This window comes from Enhydra lutris, unplaced genomic scaffold, assembly GCF_002288905.1.
Source record: "Enhydra lutris kenyoni isolate GAN:26980312 unplaced genomic scaffold, ASM228890v2 scaffoldscaffold9, whole genome shotgun sequence".
NCBI lineage: Eukaryota > Metazoa > Chordata > Mammalia > Carnivora > Mustelidae > Enhydra > Enhydra lutris.
Window position 1 is genome coordinate 35,069,100 of NW_019154093.1, and position 27,759 is coordinate 35,096,858.

At 35.3% G+C, this 27,759-nt stretch overlaps 1 protein-coding gene and 1 pseudogene across 7 annotated transcripts in view; one reads left to right on the top strand and one right to left on the bottom strand.

Moving 5' to 3' along the window:
* The window catches only part of LOC111143441 (MIER1 transcriptional regulator), a 62,288-nt gene that overhangs the window by 19,444 nt on the left and 15,085 nt on the right, over positions 1-27,759 (top strand). For all 7 annotated transcript variants that reach the window (XM_022497184.1, XM_022497185.1, XM_022497189.1 and 4 more), the window contains 6 exons: positions 1,634-1,779; positions 12,796-12,957; positions 13,751-13,883; positions 16,391-16,455; positions 20,674-20,746; positions 26,989-27,140. In XM_022497184.1, coding sequence (XP_022352892.1) covers positions 1,634-1,779; positions 12,796-12,957; positions 13,751-13,883; positions 16,391-16,455; positions 20,674-20,746; positions 26,989-27,140 — 731 coding nt within the window. The remainder of the gene's footprint in view (positions 1-1,633; positions 1,780-12,795; positions 12,958-13,750; positions 13,884-16,390; positions 16,456-20,673; positions 20,747-26,988; positions 27,141-27,759) is intronic.
* LOC111143633 lies at positions 9,136-11,513 on the bottom strand (annotated as a pseudogene).

Below are 27,759 nucleotides of genomic sequence, written 5' to 3' on the forward strand. Positions count from 1 at the left end.
CTTGGGTGGCTCAGTTGGTTAAGCATCTGGGTCTTGATCTCAGCTCAAATCTTAATCTCCAGGTTGTGAGTTCAAGCCCCGTGTTGGGCTCCATGCTGGGTGTAAAGCCTACTTAAATTAATTTTTTTTCTTTCTCTTTTCTTCTTCTTCTTCTTCTTAAGAAAAATCAGTTCTCTTCAAGTATTCTTTGAGGCAAGATACCTACTGTCTCTGAGGCTGGGGCTTGTAGGAAGCTTAAAGTATTATAAAAGCAGAGGCATTGGAATTAGCAGACCCAGGATTTAAATTCCATCCTTGCCACCCCACTGGCTCTATGGGTTTGAACATGCTGCTTAAACTCTCTGAGCCTCAAGTTTTTGTTTTTGTTCATAGGATTATTTGAAGATTAAATAAGATATAATGTATGTATGTTTAATGTATATAATGTATGGAGCAAAGATTAAACAAGATATAATGTGTACGGCGTGCTTGAGCCATAGTATCAGGCACACAATAAGCTCTCAAAAAATGGTTTTTACACCGAAAATTGAGGGAGATGACAAGACTCCTGAGCCTTGGGCATCCCTTTATCCCTAATAGTCTGTTTTCCCAAAAATCAACCTTTGACTCTGTTTTACTAACTGGTTCTCTTAATGGACTGAAGGAAGAGTATATTGGTATAATATATTCTAGTTAATGATATAACCTTTATTAACATAAATTTAACAGTTTAAGTTGATTGAAAAATTGCTAATTGATTTTTTAAATGTTAAATAACTTATTTATTAGTAAAAAAAAAAAAAAAAAATGCTTTTGCAAACTTAAGTCCAGGTTTGGCAATAACCAAATGTGGGAATAGTTTATAGAATGTATGTGCCGAGCACTTGCAATCTAAAATTACAGGCTTGACCCTTTTGAGTACAGCAGTATTCCCCAGCCACATGCTAAAAATAGATTAGCTTACACATTACACAATATTGGAGTATTTTTAATGACTTTTATAAGAGTTCTGTATGCAGTGTTTTAATAAATTTTGCTTTTATATTCTATATCAGAATTATATTCTGAAATCAAATAAGTTAAAAACAGCTACCTATATGTTAAAATACATTTTCATGGAAGAACTAAAAAAATAATATTTGCAGCTCTATTACATTAGACTATTTATTCATATGACTTTGTATTTCACATGACTCTATTCTCATGGGCCATAAGGGTTCATGCTCATTGGGTTTATTAAATATCAGATGATTAAGAATTGTGATTTTTCCCACATGAATGATCATTCTATTTTTGATATGACCGTGTATTCTTTGCAACTGAGATTTCATGGTTAGATGACAGTACTCTTTTTAAAAGCTGTATATACTTTTTTAAAAGCTATATTCTCCTCCCATCCTTCATCCTAGTTGTAATTTTAACTGTGAATATATAGAGGTGAAATGGGTAAAAAGTAATCCCTTAGAGAATTTTTGGGGGTGTTGGTGATGCGTGTAAGGGCAATAATTTTAGAAAACAAATAATACTCGATGGGCATAGCTTTTCCCTGATACTTTTATTTGACTTGTATCCAGCTTCATATAGCATACACATTAAATTAATATTAATAACATTTAATTTGGTTTACCACACTTTTTAAAATATTCTTTACCAGGAGGTTCAGCAACATCAGATGACCATGAATTTGATCCATCAGCTGACATGCTGGTTCATGATTTTGATGATGAACGAACATTAGAAGAGGAAGAAATGATGGAAGGAGAAACAAACTTCAGTTCTGAAATAGAGGATCTTGCAAGGGTAAATAAAACTAAGAGCTAGAGAATTAAGTAGTCATGGGTTTTTTTGGGGGAGAGAGGAAATACTTGAAATTTTGGTCCTCTGTGTTTGTTTTAGGGGAAAAGTGGTATTGTATATAATTGATACTGAAAATTTTTGTAGTCATAGGTGTGATATTTAAAGTTTGAAATGTAAGGCATTTTTTAAAAAGAAATAACTATTTGGAATAAAATTAAAATAGTTACTTTAATAAAACATCACAGGTATCCAGTAAAAAATGGGCTATATAAAGGGGGTGCTTGGGTGGCTCATTTGGTTAGGAGTCCAACTCTTGATTTCAGCTCAGGTCATGATCTCTCAGGGTCCTGAGATTGAGTCAGGTTGTTGGGCTCTGCACTGGGTGTGGAGCCTGCTTAAGATTCTCTCTCTCTCCCTCTGCCCCTCAACCCCTCTCCTGCTCTCTAAAAAAAAAAAAAAGTATGCTGAATTTCCTCAGATATACCTCTGTCCTTCCGCACATGCTGACCTTTTACTTACACCCTTTCAGAGCCACAATTACATAATAGTGGTTATTATCTGCATTTCCCATTTATTCATAAAATAGATAGTGTACCCCTTCCTGTCAAGATGACTGATGATTTTATTGTTCTATCCATCAGTCACTTTTCCATGTATTTTACTCTTAGCCGTATTCAACAGTTACCACTCCCTTCTTTTATTTGAATTCTGGAGTACCCCACTGTCCAGTTTTTCCTGTTTGTTTCTATTCAGTGCCCTTTGCAGACTCTTCTTCCTTCACCCAAGATTTAAATTTGGAATTCCCAATTTGCAGTTCTGGACTTTTCTTCTGCCTATAAATTAGTGCTCCTCAAAATGTAGTATGAATGTCAGCTGCTTCAGAATCGCTCATGGACTTGAGAAATGGCAGATTCCTGTACCTCTCCCAAGGCATACTGAATTAGAATATATACACTTCAAATTCGAAAATTACTAAATTAGGTGATCTAATCTAATCTATACCCATGGTATCAGTATTCTTCATTTTTCTAGCATTAATATATTTCCTATCCCCAGTTTTTTTTTTTATTTAACCCCCTGCTTGACATTTCTGCTTGGATAGCTCAGTAGACATCTTTAAATTTTAAATGTCCAAGGGGCACCTGGCTGCCTCAGTCAGTTAAGCATCTGACTCTTGTTTCAGCTCGGATCACAATCTCCAGGTTGTGGGTCGGAACCCACAGTGGCCTCTGTGCTCAGTGAGGAGTCAGCTTAAAGATTCTGTCTCTCTGTTCCACCCCCTGCTTGTGTGCATGTGTGTGCACTATTTCTCTCCCTCTCTCTCTAACATAAGTAAATAAATCTTCTTAAAAAAATTCTTGAAAAATAAAGTTTAAATGTCCAAAGCAGAACTGTTAATTGATGTTCTTCCTCCATCTGTTCCTTCCCTGTCTTCAGCTTAATGAAAAATGGCACTATATTGTACTTCGTTGCCTAAGTCAGAAATCAGGGAGTCCTCTTCTTTCATTCCCAGTACTCAATCCTAAATAAGCTGATCATTTCTACCCACAAATACACTTCTTACCTGACTGTTGTTCCATCTCTGCTGCCACTCTCTAGCCCAGGTCACCATCATTTCTAGCCTAGACTATTACAGTAACTTCCCAACTAGATTTTCCCCATATCCTCTTTTACCACTCTTCTCTCCAGGGTATTTCTGTAATAGCCATGATGGTCTTTTCAAAATACAAATCCATTTGTGTCATCCATCCATTTGTGCCTTTTACTTAAAATTTCTTCAGTGGCTTCCTGTTACACCAGAAGAAAATCCATATTCCTTGACTTGGCCAGCAAGCCATCTGCATGTTACCGTCCTTCATCCATGTATGATAGTGCCCCTGTCATGCTATTAAGTAGCCACACCAGCTGCTTCTGTTCTTAGGTGTGCTTTTTCTTTCTGCTTCAAGGCTTTTCAGCTCATTATTCCTCTTTGACATGTGCTTTCTGAGATTGCCTCCTTATCCTCTTGTCTGGGCTTAAAGTTGCCTCAGAATGATCTTAACCTGTCTCCTGATTAACTTTTTTTAACCACTATACCCCTTTCAATACTTACTTTATAAGTAACACAATTTGTATTTACATGTTTGTCTAATTTATGATCTGTATCCTCTTTCAGTTCCATGAGAGGAGGGACAGTGTCCGTTTTATTCCCTAGTGTATTTCCTGGTACTTAGCAAGAGTGGTCAAACATTTTGAATGAATGGATAAATCGATCTGGTATGCTCTAATTTAAAATATACTGCATATGTGATCTGTACTCCATGATAAAAAGAACAAAAGAAATAAATAAGACATTGTGTCAGTCTTTAAGCATTTGGAGTACATAATATCGTGGAAAAATGAATTTTTGTACTTTTGTACTAGTAAAGACTAATCTGTGTTTCAGGAGTTTAGTTTGGAACTTTTTAAAGTGTACATTTAAAGAGCTAGAAAAGAAATTCTATTAATATCTAGTCAAATCTTGTCAGCTGGCCCCATTTTGGATCTAATGGTAATTAGTGCTGGCTTAATCCACAGTGCCTAAGCAATTCAATATTTTATTAAGCCAAAAACAATTGGTTTTAGGGGCAATGATGTATAGTTGTTATAAAAAGCTTTCCAAGAAAGGATTAAGAAGCACCTGAAGAGCCTGGAGTCAAAACTTTTCTTTAGAAGAGGCTGGGAAGTCATTCAGAAGACAGGTATAATTTGTTTGAATGATTGAGAACCCAGGTGAACGTTCAAAGAATCACAGTCACTTCGTATATTCATTAGTGGAAAGGCAGTTATTTGCCTATATTTCATAGAAACTTCTGTCGCTTTAGATATATTTTCGTTTCTGAGTAACCTGTCCATGGGATAACATTTAAAGAAGGAAAATGTTATATTTTCCATTTTCTCACATTCTACATTACTAGATAATTGTGTAAATAGTTATTTAACAGGAGATAATCAGTACAGGTTATGGGGTAGAATTATGTTACTGTTTTCTTCTGTTTTGGAAAATAAGCTATTACATTTAATTAGTACAAAATTGCTAATGGGTTTTGCTAGAAGTTTGTATTGTCTTTTACTATTTCTTTTTTATTCTGCTGCCTCCAGGCTTTTATAGCCTCCCCAAATTTGCTTTCAAATGACCCTTCTTAGGGAAAAAAACTTAAAATAGAATTATTTGTAGAGGATATAGAAAGAAAGAGACAGGGAACCAGTCTTTTATCATTCTCTTCATCCAGACCATCTTACACCTTCTCAGGTGCTTCCTACCTTTTTCCAGAATAATTAAGGCTTAAGTTGAAGTTGCTCAAAATCACCAATGCTTTCATCTGTAACCTGCAGCTAAGCTAGTTCAGGGCCAATATAATTATAAACTCTTTAGTTATAAACCACTTTTTTTTCTTTAATTTAAAAAATGAGGACGATTTTCTCATATTGATTACTGATTTTCTTTTATAGAAATGAAGTATTACAGCTCTGTCAAGAATTGGGTAGTTGGTTTTTACCTGGCATGTTGGTTATATGAAATGAACTTTTGATGTAACCATGGCAGAATTCTGACAGTTGGTTTATTCAGGAGTTATCACTAACTGCATGGCCTGTAGTTTTAAGTTCATTCAGTTTGAAGTCTAAAATTTTAAGTGAAAAGTAGCTTTTCATAGACGGTGCTTTAATGTTTGTTGTTACATTTCAGTATAGTTCAATACAGGCATGAATCTTAATGTAAAAGGTAGTTATATCAGTTTACCATTTAAATGTTTTAGTAGAATTAGATACACAGGTTAGAATTTATTGTGGTGATCTTAGGAGGAGTGTCAGGATCATTCCTGTAGTAAATAGACTTTTTGCTAGAAATAGCAATATGCAGGTTGATTTAACTGTTTTTCAAATGTACTCTTAAAATTCACAGTCTTTGAATGGCACAATTTTAGTGGTGTGTTTAGGAGAAGAGGGATCAGGATCAGTGATCTCTTTATGTATTTATCTGTATTTTTAAAAATTAAAAATACAGATTAAAAAAGAATATTATACTTAATATTCACTTTGAAGTGCTAGACACATACCATCTGGTGAATCTCCAGAACTAGGAAATAAAGATTAAAATGTGAGAGATCGAGTATTTTTTGAAGTATACAAACAAGAATGGTTTTGAATGAAAAGAAACGCCAATGTGGGGATTATAAAGTTCAGTGCCTCCATCCCTTTATAGTTTATCTTATAGTGAAACCCCAACCCCAGGAGGTTGGTTACCTCAGAACTGTTTCTGTAGTCTAAACTGGATATAGTCCCCTGGACCATCCTGGCTGGAAATCAGTCTCTTTTCTTCTTCTTCCTCTCTTCCTTCATAAGCATTTATTGGTAAATCATTTGTGGTACAAGATAGGAGAAGAGTACTGTATCCATCCACCAAATGGCCCTTCAATAGCTTGTATCTGCTGTCACCTGCAGTCATTTCTAAATGACTAATCTGTTATGAGGGAGAGGGACCCACTCCTCTCCCAGCAGATGGACACCTCTCCAACCTTAAAATAATACTGAGTTATTTGATAACATTACTGTATTGTTTTGAAGTTAAAGGACAGATTTAACTTCATATAAAATGTTTGTCTTTTAAAAAGTCCATTTGTTTCACCTCCAGCTAGCCTCTCTTTAGGTTATGCAGACAGGATTGCTCCTGTTTTTGTTATAGTGCTTAGTGAACTTACTTCTTAAAGAAAACATAGTATGCAAGTATAGTCACATTCTTGTTTTTATTCATTTTGTACTGTGTCCATATCTTCCTTTATATTTCTTACAGTCCATCAACGCGGTACATCTTATTTCACATTCTATCAGGTTGAGGTACACTTAACCTAGGTCAGGTTTCAAGGAAGACAGTATATAGCATATATATGTAAAGGTATTAAAAAGCATTTAGTCACACTGCCTGGTCAAAAGTCAGCTGCAAGTTTGTGACTTTGGACAAATTATTTAACATCTTAAAGCTTCAGTTTTATTATATAAAAATTTAGTACAGTGTCCTACATGGTAATCACTCAATAAATCCTGGTAGTTATATCATTTATAAAATTCTCAAAGAAATTTATAACACCCAAACTGTGAACATCTACTTTTCTTGACCCATAATTTTCTCTTTCACTTTGTTTCCCTCATTTCTCTACTCTTAATCGTTGGTAATAAGACACTGCTACTTTAGGGCACCTGGGTGGCTCAGTTGGTTGAGTCTGCCTTCGGCTCTGGTCATAATCCCCACATCCCGGGATCGATCCTGCATCAGGTTCTCTATTCAATGGGGTGTCTGCTTCTCCCTCTGCCTCTGTCTCTTCCCCTGCTTATCCTCTCTCTCTCAAATAAATAAATAAATAAATAAATAAAATAAAACATTGCTACTTTATTGTGATGTTTCAGTTTAACTTGAGGAAATCCCCCTTACTTAATACCTTGTAGAACACAGACTTTAACAATATAAGTTAATGAGAGATTACCTAGAACAGGTGTACTGACAGTCCCTAATAATACCAGTATATTGTCAGCCATGTTTTATTTAGCTTTTAGTCTTTTTTCAGAGGGAAATGACAAGGAACATTTTTTTATAGGGTATCATTACCCCTTACATCAGAATATTTGGGGACAAATAATAGAAATCCATCTTGAACTAACTTAGGCAAAATGAGGAATTTAATGCTCATGTTATTTTATTAAGGGCAGGAGGATATCTAGGCTTTAAGGACTCAAGTGCCATCAGAAGATATTTTCTGTTTCTGCCGATCTACAGACCAACTGTCTTTATATGCTGTCAGTTTCCAGGTCTCCCAAGATGTACTGCTTTAGATAGTCTTATGTTTCTTTAGCTGCCACTGGTACAGATTTGGAAACAAACTATGACCAGGCTTGGGTCATGTGCCCATTCCAAACCTATGGCCAGGAAATGCAGTGATTCCAATTGGATCAGATGTTATATAGTCCAGAAGGTGAGCTCTCAATCAGAATACGTGCTTGGAAAGAAAGAAGCATTTCCTGGAAGAAGATGAATATAGAAGTTGAAAGAAAAAGGACTGGGGGGATGGGGAGGGGCAGACAACAATGAATTACCCTTACAAAATACTTGTTAAATCTTACGTACTTCTTTAGTGCATAGTAGGGACGTAATAAATGCTACTTGAATTTGAAACTGAGGATTCCTTGGCAAAATTGAGTTTGGTTTTTACTGTAGTTGTGGCTGTGTTTACTGCAAGATCTTTGCTTTATACTTTACATCAAGTAAGATATTTTTCATACTAATGTAAAACTCTGTTGTATTCCTCAGTGGGTCTTGATTGTTGCTTACGAACTTGTTGCATTCTTACTTGATATTAGGTGACAAAGGTTAAGTTAAAAGTTAATAACCTAAGCAAAAGCATAAAAGCTCTATATACTCTTTGTTTTTAAAATTAAGCAAGTATTTTCTTGGTGGAGTGGGCAACAAACAATTTTGTTTACACGTGATAGAGCACACCTAAAATTAACTTTGAAGTTTATTAGAACTTTATTAGATCTTTATTGCTTTTAAGTTTGGGGTGGGTTTTTTTTTTAGTGTTGTTTTTATATTTTTTTTAGAACTTTTTTGAGAAGTTCTATGAATGTGCATCTTTCTGGGCACAAGGAGCGTCTGGAACAGAGATTTGGTGCTACCAGGACCTCTTGATTGATCTTTACTTGTGGTTAAATCCCACTGATTTCTTCAGGGACTCTTGAGTTTTTGTTTTTGTTTTTTACACATCCACTAATTTAGTTTAAGTTCTAATTATACTACACATGAATGATAGCAGGGGATTCCATCCTACCTCTGTCTCTAAATCTTTTCCTGCCAAAGTCCATCTTGAACATTTTGTAATGTGTGTAATTTTCCTTAAGCCCTTCCAGTGCCAGTAACTGCTCAGCAGTTACTCTCAAATGGAGTCAAAAGTAGAGTATAACACTTCCTACTAGAAAACTTATCTACTAGAGAAAGTAGGTAAAAATACCAGGTCCAGCCTTTTTTAGTTTCTACAGATACCTTCTGCTCTAATCAGAGTAACCCAGCTATTCATTTTTGTTTCTATACTTGTGCAGTAGTCACTTGCTCTTGACTTGGGTGACTTTTCTTTATCTGCCAGTTCTGTTACTATTTCTTGCCGTTCAGTCAGATCTCCTCCATATGTACTGTGATCAGCCACTTGACTCTCCTCTGTTCTCTGCTTAGCCAATATTAGAAGTGTTGTTAAATTTTTCTTTTGAGAAATGAATTGTTATAAAGTGAGTAACGTTTCTTTTTTCTTTTTTTTTTTTTTGAAAGAGAACTTTTTATTACTTTCATGTACAGAAAACTCAAAATTTAGCTGGTTTGATGTCCAATTCTTTAGCCTTTGCCTTCTCCAGCTTGGCGGTATAAACCACCAACTTTGCACCCAGGATGTTACCTCCCCAGTGAGGGCGGATATCATCATATTCATCACTGTAATTGGTCCTGATAGCTGTCAGTGGCTTAGCCAGAGCTCATTGGTCTTCTGAGTTAATCTGTGTGAAGGCGACAGTGGTGCGGGTCTTCTTGTGGACCCGATGGCTCAGCTTGGCCTTCACCTTAATAATACAGTAGGGAACCCTCATCTTACAACACAGGGCAGGGAGGAAGATAGCCAGCTCAGTGGGATCCACAGCATGTGCAGTTACTACCAGCTGAGCCTTCTTGTTTTACACAAAGGTGGTGAGAATACTAACTCCTGCTGGAGGGACAGGTGACCTCTTAATAGGGACATCCCCTTTGCCAGCAGCTTTCTTCTCAGCCTGGGCCAACAATCTCTGCTTTTTTGTGTGTTTGGTGAGTATTTGTGAGCCAGCTTAACAGTTGAATAGCTGTTTGGTGGTCCAAAGCCTGGGTCCACTGGTTAATCCCAGGAGGCAGTTTCAGACTTATGGAAAATAAGCTCTATCCTGCTGCAGTTAGATGTCGCTGCGGGCCATTTCACAAAGCAGGTGGGGTCCCTTTTGGGCTGGATATCCTGTCTAATACCAGAAGTCTTGTGCCTTTTCTCAAGTGGGATTGACCACCTTCTTGGCTTCCTGCTTCCTCGTGACAGCAGGAGCTGGGGCCACCTTCTTCCCCTTAGTCGTCTTTCTTTAGCCATCTTGGATGGCTAGAGGAGAGCTAAAGTAAGTCATTCTTCTTAAATACTTACCTAGGAGGGAAAAATATTGACCTAACCATGAATATGAGGCCTTCCATATTCCCAAAAGTGATTTAAAAAAAAAAAAAATCTTTCCATGCAGTTAGTATGTCGCCTATCCTTTTGACACATAACTGAGCTAGGTGTCAGGTGTTAGTGATAAGCTTTATTAAAGATAATGATCAAGCTTTATTACCTCCCAATGAAAAGGAAACTTGCAGGTAACTTACACTGTGAGATACGTGGTTCTCAAGGTAGTCCCATACTAAGAGCATCAGTATGGCCTGGCTTATAGAAAATATGTAGATACTCAGCCCCCACCTCTGCCCTACTATAGTAGAAACTTCGGGGTGGGGGCCAGGACTCTGTTTTGCTAAGCCCTCAAGGTGATTCTATTGCCCTTGAATATGACAGACCAAAGGTAGAGAGCCTGAGGACATTTGATTAATAATATACCTATTCCGCATGATCTTTTGAAATATCATTTAACTCACTTGTAAAAATTAGAGGTAATAGCAACCTATATTAAGGAAGTTTTTTTTTTGTTTTTTAAGATTTTATTTATTTGAGAGAGAGTGAGGGAGAACACGAGAGGAGAGTAAGGGGAAGAGGGAGGAGCCCCCATGGGGCTCCATCCCAGGACTCTGGGATCATGACCTGAGCTGAAGGCAAATGCCCAAGCAACTGAGCCACCCAGGCGCCCCATTAAGGACGTTTTAAAGATGAGATAAATATGAGGTTCTTAGGAATTCTTCAAGTCCATGTAAGTGTTCGTTGCAAACTTATGCTGAAGGTTTTCTTTGGTTTGGTCCTTATTCATATCAGTGACTTCCATGGCTCATGTTCATATCAGCGACCGCCATTGTTAAACCTTCTAATCTGTGTGCAGAGTGAGTTCATGGGAAATACGAGCTGGGATTAGGTCTGGTATCCTAGAAAAGTCTATGTCAGGGCAAGAAGTTTCCTTCTGCTTAGTTTTCTTATTTATAAATAAAGGTAGTAAATACTCCCACTGGTACTTTTAAAGATCTATTGAGATTGCATAATATTCTTACTCTACTTTTGTTGAAGAAAGAGAGAAATTAAGATAGTGGGATCAAAGTACTTGCCACAAATGCCTGGCACATAGAAGACACTTTATGGCGGCTCTTTGTTATCATTGTATATGCAGCCAGCCTTTTCTTCTTCTTTCTCTTATCCCACTTTCATGATCTTAAAGTTCTGTTTTAGTTTTTTAAATCTTGATTTTCTAATTCCAGATTTCTGTCTCCTGTACCAGGTCCTTGGTACATGGACCAGATATCTGCATGGACTAGATTCTTGAACACCTCAAGCACTGTTTGTGTTATTGCACTTTGAGAAACACAATAGGAGATATCAGTTAAGTATGCCAGCTAGTCATTGACCTGGAATGGTAGTACCTTACCCGATATAGTTACCCCTTTCAGGTTGTGGCTGCTGTAAGTCATCAGTCAGGGCTCTCGGAATTGACTTCTCTTTTGGAAACAGATTCACAAACTGACTTATAACTAGAATATCCATTTACAATGTGAAATACAAGTGTTAAACAGCATTTTCTTCCTGCCTCTTTCTATAAGAAAACTTTTTCAAATTATAAATATCAGTTGCTTCTTATACTTGAATTCTGAGTGATGGGAGTTAGCTCTGTGGTCTAAGTGCTTAGTATCATCAGGTTATGTCATCCAATCTCATGTATCCGTCTCTACTAGAACAATGTTTTTAACACATGGGCACCTTACTTCTGTCTCTGAATAATGCTACAAGACTGCTGGAGAAATATAAAACATGTCTTGTCTCATGATTGCCCTTCTTGTATGTTCTAAACTGCCTGTTAAATTTTTCTCAGAGAGAGGTGGTGTAGAGGGTTGTGGAAAGAGGGCATACATGAATGTATGTGTACATTCAGATGATTTGGATTAAATTTTCTTTTTAGAGTCATAATGCTCCCCCGATTTCTCTGATACTTTATCATCACTTGACTACTAATTAGAGTGAATACCTTCTATAGAAAACTTGACTCATTTCATTGCATATGGATATTTCTTCATTTCATCCTCGGAGGGTATATTTTTTATGGAGTTCGGGGTGATCCCTGGCTGAAGCAGTATGATGTACTGATGAGTATGGGCTTTTGGAATAAGACTTGAAATCTGGCTCTGCTACTTGTAACTTGTGTGATCTGGGGAGAGATTGCTTAATCTCTGAGCCTCAGTTTCCTCATCTGTGAGATGGAGGTCATATAATAGTTTTATAAAATACATAGCAAAGATTGCATGTCAGGATTTTATATGTAATTTTAGGTAACCCTAGAAAAGAACGTATGGCTAATAGACTCCAGTGTTAATCGTATGTATCATTACTGTTTTCTTTTAATGTGTTTGGATTGGGTTGTGAATTTCACCTCCTTTTCTGAGTTTGTTAACTTAGTTTCCAGTCTCTTTTCTAATTGTTTTTTTCCCACTCCCGAATTATGTGTGGTGCTCTTAAGTGTGAGCATCTATACATAGTGTTAACTGCCAGTGTACATTTACTGAATTGATTGCACAGAACAGTTCTAAACCAATGTCACTTCTTTATTATGCTTAAAGGTTTTGTTGTTAGCAATGAGAATTGGTTTAGTCTCTTCTAGAAATTCTTGGAAGACTAGGATTTTCCTGGGTTTCAGAATTGTTTCATTCACCTTTTATGATTTGAAAATTCTTGATACAGTTCTAAGAGTATTCTCTATGGAATGAAGTTGTGAATTACAGGAATATGAAATATTCACTTATTCAGAAATTAACTTTTTATTTGGTCTTTTTAGGAAGGAGACATGCCAATTCATGAACTTCTCAGTCTTTATGGTTATGATAGTACTGTTCGACTACCTGAAGAAGATGAGGAGGAAGAAGAAGAGGAAGAAGAAGGTGAAGATGATGAAGATGCTGATAATGATGATAATAGTGGCTGTAGTGGGGAAAATAAAGTAAGGTTATATGCATTTATTAAGATCGTAGTCTTTATTCTTGTTTAAGTAGTAATTTATTAATGTTGGAAGTCCCCTATAATCTACCCTGAAAAGTAATAGTTTCATCTGTGTCATTCCAGATTTCTTTTCAGTGCCTCTTCTAAACAAATTTGTACCAACTTAAAAAAAAAAAAAACACTATTGTTTTAAAAGGCTAATTGGTGGTTCTATATTCAATTTTCTTACTTTGTTTTGAAATAATTTAGATTTCTTGAGAGGTTCAAAGATAACGTAGAGTTCCTATGTACTCTTCAGCCAACTTTCCCTGTTTACATCTCGTGTAATCATGGTGTGTTTATCAAAAATACGAATTGATACTGGTGCTATACTATTTTTTTTTTTAAGATTTTATTTATTTATTTTGTCAGAGAGAGAGAGAGGGAGAGAGAGCAAGCACAGGCAGACAGAATGGCAGGCAGAGGCAGAGGGAGAAGCAGGCTCCCTGCTGAGCAAGGAGCCTGATGTGGGACTCGATCCCAGGACACTGGGATCATGACCTGAGCCGAAGGCAGCTGCTTAACCAACTGAGCCACCCAGGCGTCCCTGGTGCTATACTATTAATTAAACTATAGACAATTCAGATTTCACCAGTTTTTCTACTCGTGTCCTTTTTTCTGTTCCAGGTTACAATCCAGAATACCATGCTGCATTTAGTGTTTTTACTTTAATCTTCTAGTTGTATTTGGAATACTGTAATCTTTCATCTGCAGTAATTTTCCTTACATCTTAAATTTAATTTATTATTCTACAGGAAGAGAATATAAAGGACTCATCAGGTCAAGAGGATGAAACTCAGTCTTCCAATGATGATCCGTCACAATCTGTTGCTTCTCAAGATGCCCAAGAAATAATCCGCCCACGTCGATGTAAATATTTTGATACAAGTAAGCATCATTGGTTGCTGTTGTTTGGATAATTTTTACTATTTAATATATGATGTAAAATGCCATTTGTTTTTCACTCACCTGTTTGAATTCATTCACTCTGAAATCCTCTGAAATCTGAAATTTTGTTCGAGGTTATTCACTTAGCAGTGCTCGAGCCCATTGTCCCTGAGCAGAGTGCAGAGATTGTTATGTCACCGTACTACTTGATTTTGAATGTGTTCTTCTTTTCTTAATCTTTTCTTTTTCTTTCTTTCTTTTTTTTTAACCATATATTCCCATGTTTACTTTGGGGTGGAGACTTGACATCAGAATGAGGCAAAATTGAGTCCCCGATGTCAGGAGGTTATCTTAAGACAAGGAGAAGAGGCTGTAGGTATGCTTTGAGAGCTGGTATAACCTGGATAGGGTCTTAGGCTCATTCTCTCAGGTAAGGAATCCAGGGCCTTGCTTGTACATAGGCTGCAACCATATCAGTTGACCTTGAGTCCAGACTTCTGCAGAGACAGCTACTGTTTGTTAGCAGGGTCTGATAAAGCTGTGGGAAGCTCTGTAAGCAAGGTGTCAGACCAGCATTTCCAAAGGGTTTTATTGGCTCCATAAAATTGATCTGGGTTTTTTAAAGCTGTCTGATGATATCTAAGTCGATGCGTGTGTCTCTTAAGGATGACATTCCAGGGCCACCTGGCTGGCTGTCGGTAAAGAGCATGACTCTTGAACTCGGGGTAGTGAGTTCAAGCCCCATGTTGGGTGCAGAGATTACTTAAATAAAATCTGTGTCCACTAAAACGTCCGTCAATTTGTTCCCCACTGGCAGGCTCCTGGGGGTAAAAAAAATGTGGTGTTTTTTTTTTTGTTTTTTTTTTTTTTTATCCCCAACACTTCCTTAAATTTAATTTGTCTCATAGTTATCTTTATTTTTCCTAGTCATTTCCTTAGTTTTCATTTTCTACTTTCTTTGCCTCTTAGCCTTTTTTAGCTATTTCATAAGCATTGCTTTCTCTAATCATTGGCTCCCAGTTCTCAAGAACCGCTTTCCTCTTGAGGTGAGAGTATGTTATACACAGAAAGAATGCTGTTAAATTTACTATAGTTGTGATCTAGTCAGAGATGTGCAGTAGTTGAAACAACATTTAATGTATGTATCTTGAATATTTGCATGCTTTATCTGCTCCATGGTGTTTCATTCTAAGCAGGAATCATTATTCTGGATGACTGCTCTTTGATAAGAAAAAGGCAACCATTAGTGTTACTGGTTTAAACTTGGGGTCTGAATTTCTGTGGTTTAAAAGAAAAAAACACTTGAAGAACAATAACCTCTCATGAAGTGGAGCAGTGTTGTAACTGATGAACATGGCTATTGCTTCATGTGAATGATTTCTGATACATATTTGCTTTAAAAGTGAATGTAGTACTGCTAATGGTACTTCATTGTGAGTTTTGGTCAAAGATATGGTCCAGTTGAAAAGTCTGTCAGTGTAAGGAGAGATTGGTTACTGAAATTACTATGTTAATACTAAGTTTGGAGAAAGCCTGCTATTTTTCCTTTTTCTTCTTAGGTAAATTACCAAAGTTTGTTTAAAAGTGGGATGCTAAGTGACTACATCTTTTTTTTTTTTTTAAGATTTTATTATTAAAGAGAGAGCATGAGTAAGGTGGGGCGGGAAAGGGAGAAGCAGACTCCCTAGTGAGCGGGGAAGCCTGATACAGTGCTCTATCCCAGGACCCTGAGATCATGACCTGAGCCAGAGGTCTTAGGTCTTAACCGACTGAACCACCCAGGCGCCTCTTTAAGTGACTGAATCTTAAAACAGTAATTATTTCATACTTCTGATCCTCTATTTTAGTTGCGATATATGCAGAGAAGCTATCTTAGCTTTTCCATAGAAAGATTTAATTTTTATATGTAATGTTACCTTTTGAACTTTGTATACCATTTTATACTTGAGAAGATGCTGACAGTTTAATTGTTTTCAGATTTCCTACCCCTTTACATAAAAACATTTTTACTCCAGAATGTAAACAAGTGGCTCTTTGCCTGCTCTGAATAAATCAGAGGGGTTGGGGAGGATGGAAGTCTTCATATGTAGCCTTCCCTTCACCTCCTCTCCAAAGTGTTGCTACAAAGTTCTCAGTGTCTCAAGGAGCACTGATTGGAAACCAATTTTTGTTTTGTCCAAATTCTCCTTTTATTAGGGAAGAAAGAATTATGTTTGGGAACGGATTATTTTGATCTACTAATCAATTTTTTTCTTAAATTTTTGGAAGTAATCATTTACTGAGAATATAGTTTTCTAAGATTAGAATTGTCCCAGAAAGTTTATGGGTTTTTTGTTTTGCTTTGTTTTAAACTGAGAGAGTATTTTTTGATTAGAAATATCTTGGTCCTATTCTGCAAACACTTTTAGGCCTTCTTAAATGTTTGATGGTAGATGTAAAAATAATATACAGATATACAGATGTGGACAGGATAAACATTTTGTATATTGTCTTATTTATTGTTGTAGATAGCGAAATAGAAGAAGAATCTGAAGAAGATGAAGATTATATTCCATCAGAAGACTGGAAAAAGGTAGTTAGAGCCATAGTTTCCCAAAGTTTAGGTAAATTAATATTAAAAAGCAAGTATGATTATTATTTTCCTAGCTGTATATTGATAAAGTTGAGGTAAGCCCTTTTGTGACATTTAAATGTTTGGTAGATATTCAGATTTCCCCCTTAATACATTGAGGTAAGAAAAATACTTATTTTTTAATAAAATAATATAATGGTTCAGAAAGAATTTGACTTTTTTGAGCAAGTCAGTCTCAAACCAACAATAGAAAGTGAAATTTTGAACTAGTGCTGATTTAGATTTCCATTGCACTCTAAAAAGTATCACAAGTAAATTTTTTTTATATATTTGGGAAAGCAGTTGAGGCTTTGATTCTGTTAAGTAGATTTTGTTTAATAATTTAGATTATAAGTTTTTCCATCCCATATTAATATCAGTATTTACAACTCAAAATATATTGGGTGAAGAGACAGATTTGAGCTTCTCAATAACTATGCATAATTTAATTTCTAAAATGAATCTAAAGATCATATATTGACAGAACTTTTTAATTATAAAATTGTGTAACTGTACAACTTATACAGGTAAGTAAAAGAATTAATTTTAAGCTGTTGCAAAGCAGTTGAACTTACTAGGAAAATGTGTCAAATGTCATGTAGAATTTATTAGACCAGATCATTTATATAGAAAAAATGATGTCATTCTTATTGAGATAGCTCACTTGATTTTGCTCTTAAAAACTCCATTGAGTGTTTTGTTTTGTTTTTGCTGTTAAGTTTAGTGCATAAACAGTTTTTTTTGGAAGCAGAATAGCTCTAATCATCAAATCGAGTGGACTTTCTGCACTTTTTATGTAAACATGATTGTTTAATTAGTTAATTCATTAATAGTTTTGAGTCTTTGCTGTGGCTTTTTGTTGTTGGTGATGGTGGTTTAAAGTTTTTTGGTTTTGGGGGACGCCTGGGTGGCTCAGTCAATTAAGTGTCTGTCTTCCGCTCTGGTCACAATCCCAGGGTCCTGGGATCAAGTTCCAAATTGGGCTTCTTGCTCAGCAGGGAGCCAGCTTCTCCCTCTACCTGCCGCTCCCCCTGTGCTCTTCACCTCTCTTGCTAACAAATAAATAAAATCTTAAAAAAAAAAAAAAAGAGCTGACATCCTTGCTAATTAAAATAAAAGAATATGTCATAGAGTTTCTATTAGGAATAATGAAGTATTCAAATGAACTCAGACTGGGCTACCCAAGGATTGTGGGCTTCTGCCAGAATTGATCCATTTCTGGATTTCCAAAGAGATGTTTAGAAGAGAGAGACATCTTAGCATATTACGCTAAGTGAAATAAGTCAGTCAGAGAAAGACAATTACCATGTGGTCACCATATGTGGAATTTAAGAAACAAAACGGAGGTGCATAGGGGAAGAGAGGAAACAATAAAACAAGATGAAATCAGAGAGGGAGACAAACCAAAAGATTTTTAAACATAGGAAACAAACTGAGGGTTGCTGGAGGGTTGGGGGTGGGGGGATGGGATAACTGGGTGATGGACATTAAGGAGGGTACGTGTAATAATGAACATGTTATATGCAACTGATGAATCACTGACCTCTACCTCTGAAACCAATAATACATCTGTTAATTAATTGAATTTAAATTTTAAAAAATATGTGTAGACAAAAAATAAGGATATCTCTCAGTGTGTTAGAATGATAAAGGAAGGTGTGGGTTAGAATGGTAAGGGAACACAGTGCATTATGTGTTAATTAATTTGAATGAATGATGAATGAATGATGGGGCTGAAGACTGAAAACAAGGACCACGGAGTTACCCACTATTTTTGCCCATTTGGGCAAGCATTCTTCACTCCACAGTTTTTTTCTGATTCCTATACCATGCAGAAATTATGAAGAAAAGAGCTAAAAACCTTAGAAGTCATCTTAAACTGTTACTTTCTACCATATCTTCAAGTTTATATATCTTTTCTCTTAAGCTATGTTCTCTTAAACTTTCTCTTCAACTTAAATTGTATACAAGTATAAATTGTATACAAGTATGCCATATTATACAATTACACAAATAAATTGTATAAAATTGTATAGAAGTATACCATAGAATATTTGAGTATTGATTGTAATATTGAGTATTACTATTTTTAATGAAAATTTTAATTTAATTTAATTTTTTAAATTTTATTTTTAATGAAAGAACAAAAGCTCAGAGTAGGGAGAACATGGAGGAATATTCCCTTCCTCACGAAAATTATGTAATAAAACAGGCCACAGTAAATCCAGACTATTTGTTTTAGTATGATTATGTTGTGGTAAAATTTGTCAAGATTCAGATTCATCTTCTGTGTATTGTAAGATACTGAATTTTTCTAGAAACTAGGGTAGAGGAAACGGCCTTGAAATCAAAATTTGAGTCCAGTTTATAGTGTCAGAACTTATTAATAGTGCATTCCTGAGGAACAGTTTCTTTGAGTGTCATTTCAGATATAATACAAGAATAAAAATTTTAGCCTTGTTGAAGTTGGTGAGGATTTAATGAAAATTATACATATGACACTTGATAGATAATGCTCCTAAGTCCTATTTCCCTTCCCTTCAGAACAAATCAGCAGATAAAAAGAAGTGTTCTAAACTCAGTAGGAAAAAGGAAGTGTCTTTTTTTTATACTAGTCCAAAAGCTCTCAAACTTGCCTCCATGTTAGAATCAGTTAGAGAACTTTTACATACTGATTACCAGGGCTTTCGACCAGAGATTTCTAATTTTAACTGGTCTGGAATGGATCCAGGCATCAATATTTTTACAGGTTCCTCAGAGAGGATTGCTAACATAACTGCCTATTCTCTGGTAGGAATTGGTGAGTGAAGTTAAAATAGGCACAAGAAATGGTGATAGGGTACTCTTTTTTTATACTGGAAAAGTTAAAGTTCTCCTATAAGAGCAGAGAAAATTTGTATGTGATACTCTTTTTAAAAAATGGACTGGTTTTCCTATATAGGTGTAGCAATAAATTAATTACATAGAGCATGTCTTTGGAGTTATACCAGATAAAATGAGATCTTAGTATCAGTAGGTTGACAAAAATAGGAGAGAGGAACTTTTCAAATGGTAAGAATTACTTAAACTGTTACTTATTTTTTAAATTAATTAATTAATATTAGAGCGAGCACATGGGTGGGAGGAGACTCTGGGCAGAGCCCAACACAGGGCTCGATCTCACAACCGCAAGTTCACAACCCGAGCTGAAACCAAGAGTTGGATGCTTAACTGACTGCACCACCCAGGCACCCCTCAACTGTTATTTAAACTGTTAAACTGTTACCTTAAACTTGTACCTTTCCTGTCTACATCTTTATTTTGAAAATGCAATAAATTTACTCCTAACATTTAGCCACCAGATAAGGGAGGGTCTGTGTAATCTTGGTCCCTCTGTTTTGTAGTATCTCATCAGTGGTGATCTCATAATCTTTCTGAACAGCTAGTTTCCTCTGAGTTATGATTTTACTATATAGATTTGATGACCACATTTCCTAAAATAACATTTAATTATGTTTTGGGGACGTTACTTTTTTCATTTTGTATTGTTTTGTGAAAGTCAGGCACTAACCTGCTTATCCATTTGGTTTGGAGTTTCATCCATTTCCCCTCTACTGAGCTTTATATAAACCCTTTTCATTACTTTCTTTACCTTAAATCCGTGGTTCTCAAACTGAAGTGTGTGTTGGAATCACCCGACAGCTTATTGAAACACTATTTGCTGAGTCCCATCCCTGGAGTTTCTGGTTCAGTAGGTCTCAGGTAGAACCTGAGCATTTATATTTCTAACAGTTTCCCGGTGACCTGATGATGCTGACCATCATAGTTTAGATTGTAAGTATTTTAAGTATCTTAAAGGACCTGAATTGGATTTTCTATTTTTCAGGGTGTTTGCAGTTATCTTAATTGAATAAGAATTCATTTTTACTTCTTTTTCTCCTTATTTTGAAGTAAAAGTTTGTATTCATTGTGTATATTGCATTATACCCCATTATTACTAATGTTTTCATCCAATCATATCCAAGCTCTTATCTATTATTAACTCATTCATCCTCATAATACTCCTCTGAGGTAGTTAATTGGTTGTGTCTTTTATGACAGAGAAACCATGAACAAACCCAGGAAGATGATAAAACTAGAAAATGGATATAAAATCTGTGTTACTAGATCTTACTAATGTGTCATGTTATTTTTAAATAGGAGATTATGGTGGGCTCCATGTTTCAAGCAGAGATTCCAGTTGGCATTTGTAGATACAAAGAAAATGAAAAAGGTGGGTTATTAAAGTTATACAGCTTGCATTCATGCTTTTGAAGTGATGAACTGTTACTTTATCATGGAATAAGATCATGACAATTTGTTACCCTATTGATTTATGAAAGAGGACTTTTCATTATTTCTATAAGAAGAAATGTTTACTGTTTTTTCCAGTTTGTCCATAGAAATCTAACAAGAAAAAATGAATGCCTTTTTGATACTGAGTAACTTAAAACATCCCAGCTTTTTCTTTTTTTTTTATATTTTAAATAATAGCCTTTTATAACCTGTATAATTTAAATTTAAAAGTTATTTTATGTCAAGGGAAGTTGTTAGGTTTCAAAAAAACTCAAGTAAACAATGTTATAAAAAGCTTACTTTAAGCGTTGAAACTTTTACTAAAATTGAGTACTTTGTTATTTGTTTATTTGTAAAATAATTTGGGAAACAACTTCTATACTTAACTTTTACATAATTTTTCCATCATTTTATCTAAAAATTGTAAGGTAAGTCATAAATACTTAAACTTCCAGCAACATAAAATATTTGAGGACTTTTTTGCTTTGGGTGAGTTCCAGAAAGAATGTTGTGTGTGTGTGTTTATAAGGAGTTCATGTGTAGTATGAGATCATTCAGTGCTAGAAGTCTTTCTTCATTTCTTTTATTTCAGTTGTTTTCTTCACATTTCAGTTTACGTAGGCAGAGCCTTTCAAAGTTGTAGAATTCTTTTGTTTGTTTCCTTTTTAATATTCCTCTAAAAACTTCCTTTATGTATTAAGTATGTACCTGCTTTCAGGGAAGTAGTAGGTAGAGACAGTAAAGGAACAGCACAGGCCAGTAAATTCTAGTGATACAAAAATGTTTTAACACACCAGTAATAACTTGTGCTTTCAAGTTAATTCCTGCAACATACAGGAACATTAAAGGTACCTATATGGAATGATTTTGTTATATAGTGAAATTTTCTGCATATGTTTTGTCAGTATATTGTAATTGTGTGCAAAAATAAGTGAACCATTGGCATTTGTATTTATTTTTGTCATTGAATTTTAAATACTATGCTTTCCTTATATGCTATATAATGATTAGCACATGTTCACCATGGAGTTCTTTCTCCAACTAGAGAACTGAAAGTTAGACATTAGTTCTAATTTATGAAATTTTTTTAAAGTTTTGACTATGAAAAATAATAGTGTCTATCTTAGAAAATTTTGTATTTTGTAGGTGGGTAGGAAAGTATCTTGGTTTTATATGTGGCAAGTTAGTGTTAGAGCTAAAGGTAGTTTTACTTATCTCTTAATATGTTTTGTTTTATTTTAACATGTTTGTATTGTCAGATGTCACAGTAAATGATCAAGATCTCTAATTTTCAGTGTTTTAGATTTTGGTTTAATGCTTTCAGTTTTATTATAATTTTAGAAAGCAGTTGTATACATAATTTTTTTTTCCAGGAAAGGTATGATTTGTGATGCTTTCTTACCATATGAACTTAAACATTTTAGATTGTGTGAGGATCAGACTAGGTTTAGCAGGTGATACTACATGGGAGGGGTCACTGTGGTAGAGGGACTTTCCTCAGTTTTGTATTTCTACGAATTCAAACTTTTGTCATGATACCCAGAATTTGTCACCACTTAGGATACCCTGTGCAAACAAACCAAACGTGTGTGAAACTTAGGTAAACTTCACCATTGGAAAACAACTGTTAAAGGGATATTGATCATTAGTGCATTCTTTCCCTTATAGGATAGAGTTTGTTTCATTGGTTTGGTGAGCACACATTCAAAAAGGAGAGTATTTGATTTGAGTGATCTTGATAAAAATGCCATAAAACTAATATACTTTATACCTTCACTGTAGGAATTACTTGACACAAATGGACTGGAATTTTTTCACTGATAAAGGAAGCCCTATTACTGAGTATCCTGGAGAGACATTGATAGATTTTTTTCCCTCTGATACCTGATTTCTTTTTTTACTAGACTCCATGCAGTTTATATATTCCTCATCAGTTATCACTTCTGTTTCAAACAATGATATAAATAAGATTTGTTACAATTGTGTTTGAGTCCTTTTCCTTTGAACCTTTATTACACAGTCTCAACTATACAATTTCCTAAATTTATGTAAATTAGCGCTTAAACTCAACACAGTATATTATAACCATTTCTTTATTCATTTTTATATCCTTAATACCTAGTATGATTCTGTTACATAGATAGTAAACATTTGGTGGCTGAATTATTAGGTAGGTGCAGAATAATGTTAACAGAACTGATATGGAGCCATTAAACTTCAATCAGTACATAGGCATTGGGCCTTGGACATGTTTACTTAGCTTCTTTTTCTCCTCATCTATAAAACAGCTATAAAAGAGCATTATTTACAGAGCCTGTTACGAGGATTTACATGTGATGTTTTTATGTGTCACTTTAACAGCATCATGTCTGGCACATAGTAAGTGCTCAGTGAGTGGCCTTAATGTTCAGTGGATGATTACTCTTACCCATTATTTAGGTATAATTATTATTATTCAGATTTTCAGAAAGCACTGGTTTATGCTGTTTTACTTAAAAGTGGCAAAAGCGCAATTCAGTTAGCTTCAGCAAAAAAGAATCTATCTGCTGCTTAACTGGAAGGTTCTGGGTGGCTTCAAATATAACTGGATTTCGGGTTATTATTATATCAGCTGTCCCTCCCCTTTTTCTCTTTCGTTTATTGCCAGACAAGCTAAGATGGCTCCTGGGAGCTCCTGGCTTACACTTTACACTGTCCTTGTAGCTAGAGAACCCACAAAAATGAGAACTTCCACATCCACCTTTGTTCCTACAAAAGTAGTCCTAGAGAGAACCTCTATTGACTTAGCTTGAGTCATACTGAGCCGGAAGTAATTACTGTGACCAGAGAGAAGAGTGAGTATTCTGGCTTGCCTTGGCTCATTTATCTGTTCTTGGGGATCCAGGGTGTGGTGTCTGCCCCACTCAGACCAGATGGAAAGGATTTAATTCCCAAAGAAGTGTTGAGTAGATGAAAAGCATGATTTTTCAGTTCTGTGTGTGTTTTGTTTCATGTACTGAACTGAACACTGCAGCTTTTGTGATAAGACTGAATTGAATGCTGATAAACATCTTAGAACCCAGAGATGGCTGCTACTCCCACTCCCCAACTGAGAACTATCTGCCCAAAGTGTCAGTACTGCTGAGGTTGAGAACCCTGGACTAGATTGATTGAGAATTCATTGGACTACCTAGAGGGATAAAGGTCAAGAGGAAAGAGGAGCTAAGGTATTTTCTGGCCGAATTTTCATGCTTTCTTGATGGAGTTTTAGAGTAAGGAAATGATGGCTGGGAATTAGGAAGCAGTGAATAGCAAAGGACCATGTAAATCATCATTTCTAATGGACATTTGACAAATTCTTAAGTTACTGAAACACGTGTTATTCTTAGTTGATGCTGATAATGTTAAAAAGGCAGTTCATTTAGCTTATACATAGGAAAACCTCAGCTGGACAACTTAAAATGTAGGTCATTAATCATAATGTGACCTTTTAAGACCATTTTTGTTGTAAACTTCATTATTATACCATAGCTGATTATAGATTGGCATTTTCATCCTCATAATATATTGATTAGGTTAAGTTTTTACTTAGGCATTAAAAATAGAATAACACTTTTTTTTTTTTTAACTAAAACTGGAAGTTAATATAAATTTATTCATTGGGAATTAATTTCCCAGATTGCAGAAGTTTGTGGTCTTTTGGTGGTGGTTTCTCAGCTTTCTACATTAGTTCCCCACCACCACCACCACACGCACCCAGTGAACTTCATTGAATTTTTTTTTTCGTTGAATTATTTTGACAACCCATTTTGTTTGTTTGTCAAGCTTCTTACTTAAAGTGCCATAGTAAGCACTTCCCTAACTAAACTTGTGTGCTCTTGTCTCCTGAACTCCCACTTACTTGTAATCACATGTGAATTATATCTGCCATCATATATTTGTTTTTCCTTTTTAAAGATTCTAATGTTTAGGCTTTGTAATTCATTCAGAAAGCAATAGTTTCAGAGGATGCTATTACATTTCAGTGATTGTGATCTTTTGAAATCCAGCATGTTCATATCATTTTATGTAATTATGATAAAGGGTATTTGTTTCTTTTTGTTGCTTTTGTAGAGTTTTTCTCTTCATATATTTATAGATGTTATTTCTCTTCTGTATTTTAGTGTGTTTTACCATAGTGGTATTTTTCTGATACTCTGATTTCTTGGCATTTAGTTCTACAATAGACACTTAATAAAAAATCAGCTGTGTTGCCTGTTTTATTTAGAGCACAGTCAAAAGTCATATTTTATTAGAGTGAAACTTAAGTGGAAAATAATTTGGTCTCTTTCTGAAACCAGTAAAGGCAGTGGTTTATTCTCTATGGAAATGCTATTTGTTCTCATCCGCGGTTACTTTTCAGTGTGTTGTAATTGTATAAAATTAGATGTTTTCTCAGGGTCAGGGTCTGGCTTGTCATTTGGTGCCATCTGCTGATGTTTGTGTATTCAGCTTAACTAGGGTATCTGTATCCTGTGACAATCGGAAACTTACAGAATGATTCCAGAAATATCTTCCAGGTCACTTGGGCTTGTTTTATAAGCCCAATATAGGGATATTTACGTGGGAGAACACTGACGACTCAGGGACCCACCTTCCGTGTTTCTTAGGTTTTCCTTGTAAGGCTTTCACCCATCAGTCTCAAGAACATAAAAGCTATAGTCTACCTCCTTCAGTGAACAGAGGCTAAGCAGAGAACAAAAATCAATAGTATTAATTAATTTAAAATAATTGTACCAGCAGGTTAGAAAAGGAATGAGGTTTACTAAGGAAAATTTTCTTGAGATTGTCCTTGTATTTTAAAGAAGAGTATCTTTTTCGGGGAACAGAAAGGTAGAAGGATATTTTAAAGTGTGGGTGTATAGTTGGGGTGGAGTCTGAAACAAGGTAATTTTATATGAAAACACCTAACATAGTGCCTGATAGATAGGACATGCTTAATGGCTGTTAATTCCCTTTTTATAACACAAGGAACTTTGACACTTTGAGTTATCCTCTGTCTCTTAAATTCAGTTTTTCTTTAGCTGGCTCCTTCTTGTTGGCATTCAAATTATTGTCTCCTGTGTTTAAAAACCAACAAAACCAGAAAGTTTCTTCAACTCTATACTTCCTCTCTGGCTGCTACCCCATCTCTTCCCTTACAACTGAACTTTTCAAGAGTTCTCTGCTTTCTTTCTTCCCCTGACGGAAGATGACTCTTCCGTCATCGCCAGTGTGGCCTGGGCTTCCATCTTTTTACAAAAACAGCTCTTGAAACATTTACCTCCTTTGTTAGTAAATCCAGCATACCTGTTTCAGTTTTCATACTGGCCATTTAACAGCATTTAACTCCTGGAAACCTTTTCTTCCCCTAGCTGCGATGGTGCCACTTTTCTGGTATTTCTTTCTATCTTGTGACTATTCCTTAACTCTGTATTTCCATCTTCCTGTCATTTTGAATTGCTCACATCTTAGGTCTTCCTTCTTTCCTTTCACTTTTAAAATTGTGATAGCATTTAGGCTTTAATCTTATTCTAATGGAAATTCTGATGAAAGCTAAATGCTTTTTTTAAAAAAGGAAAGACTCGTTTTATGAAAATGAATTATGTTCATTATAATACATTTTAAGCTTCATAGAAAAAATATATAAAAGTAAGAAAAATGATCCCAAATCTTACCACCAAGAAATAAAACCATGTTGACATTTGGTGCGCATTGCTTTAGATCTCCTATTTCAAAAAATAGTAATCATAGCTAACACCCATTGAACCTTAATATGTGCCAGAATTGTTTTAAAGTGCTTTAAATTTTTACAACCCTTTGTGATAGTGTTGTTTTTGCAGATGAGGCAGAGAGCAGGAAGTAACTTGCCCAAGGTCATACAGATAGTAAGTGGTGGTGGTGCTTTTCAAACGAAGAGACCTAGACTTGGTAAACTCAAGCTGTCATCTTAGCTTTCCGGTGAAGAGCTATCAAATGGCATCTCTCTGTTTAGATTGCTTAAATCACTTAGGCTATAAATATGGCCCAAGAACAAAGTTAGGCAAATACTAGGACCATGTTTTACCTCTCAGTAATCAATATTTTGGCTCCTAAGTGTTAGTTATTTGGTCAGTGATAGTGTTTTAACACAAACTTGAACAATTTTTGGCATTTTTTTAACATTATGTTTTACTAATTTAGTATATGAAAATGATGATCAGCTCCTGTGGGACCCTGAGTACTTACCAGAAGATAAAGTGATTGTATTTCTTAAGGATGCATCTAGAAGAACAGGTGATGAGAAAGGTGTAGAAGCAATTCCTGAAGGATCTCACATTAAAGACAATGAACAGGTACATGAGTAAGAAGTAACTGTTTGATTATGGAATGAATAAGTCATGGGGAGGAAAGGTATAGCATAGGGAATATAGTCAGTGGTATTGTGATAAGGTCACCTTATATGGTGATCCCTCTGGTGAGCATAGCATACTGTGTACAGTTGTCCAGTCACCATGTGGTACACCTGGAGCTAATATAATACAGCTTTTTTTTTTTACTAAAGTTCAATTTAAAAAAATACCGTAAGGTTTTCCCAAAATAAATTAACCACATATATTTTAATATGTTTTATATATTTACATTTATAGATGTAAGTGCTGTCACATTCACTGTTACTGTTCTGGACACCAAAATTCTTATACTGTCATCAACAGGGAATCTGAAATAGCTAGTGTACATACTCGCTTCATGAGTATGATTTCAGCTAAAATAAACAAAAATCTGGTCTCTCATTTTGCCTGTATATACGTTTTATTAGGATTTTTGAAGTTCCTTTGGATATCCCTAAGAATGTATAAATATCATCAGTGTTGGGAGTACATATTTGGAATGAAGTTATCAGGGATATAGTAGACCAGTGCCTACCATGAACCTAATAACAGCATTACCTTTTTTTTTAGAATTAGAATAGGA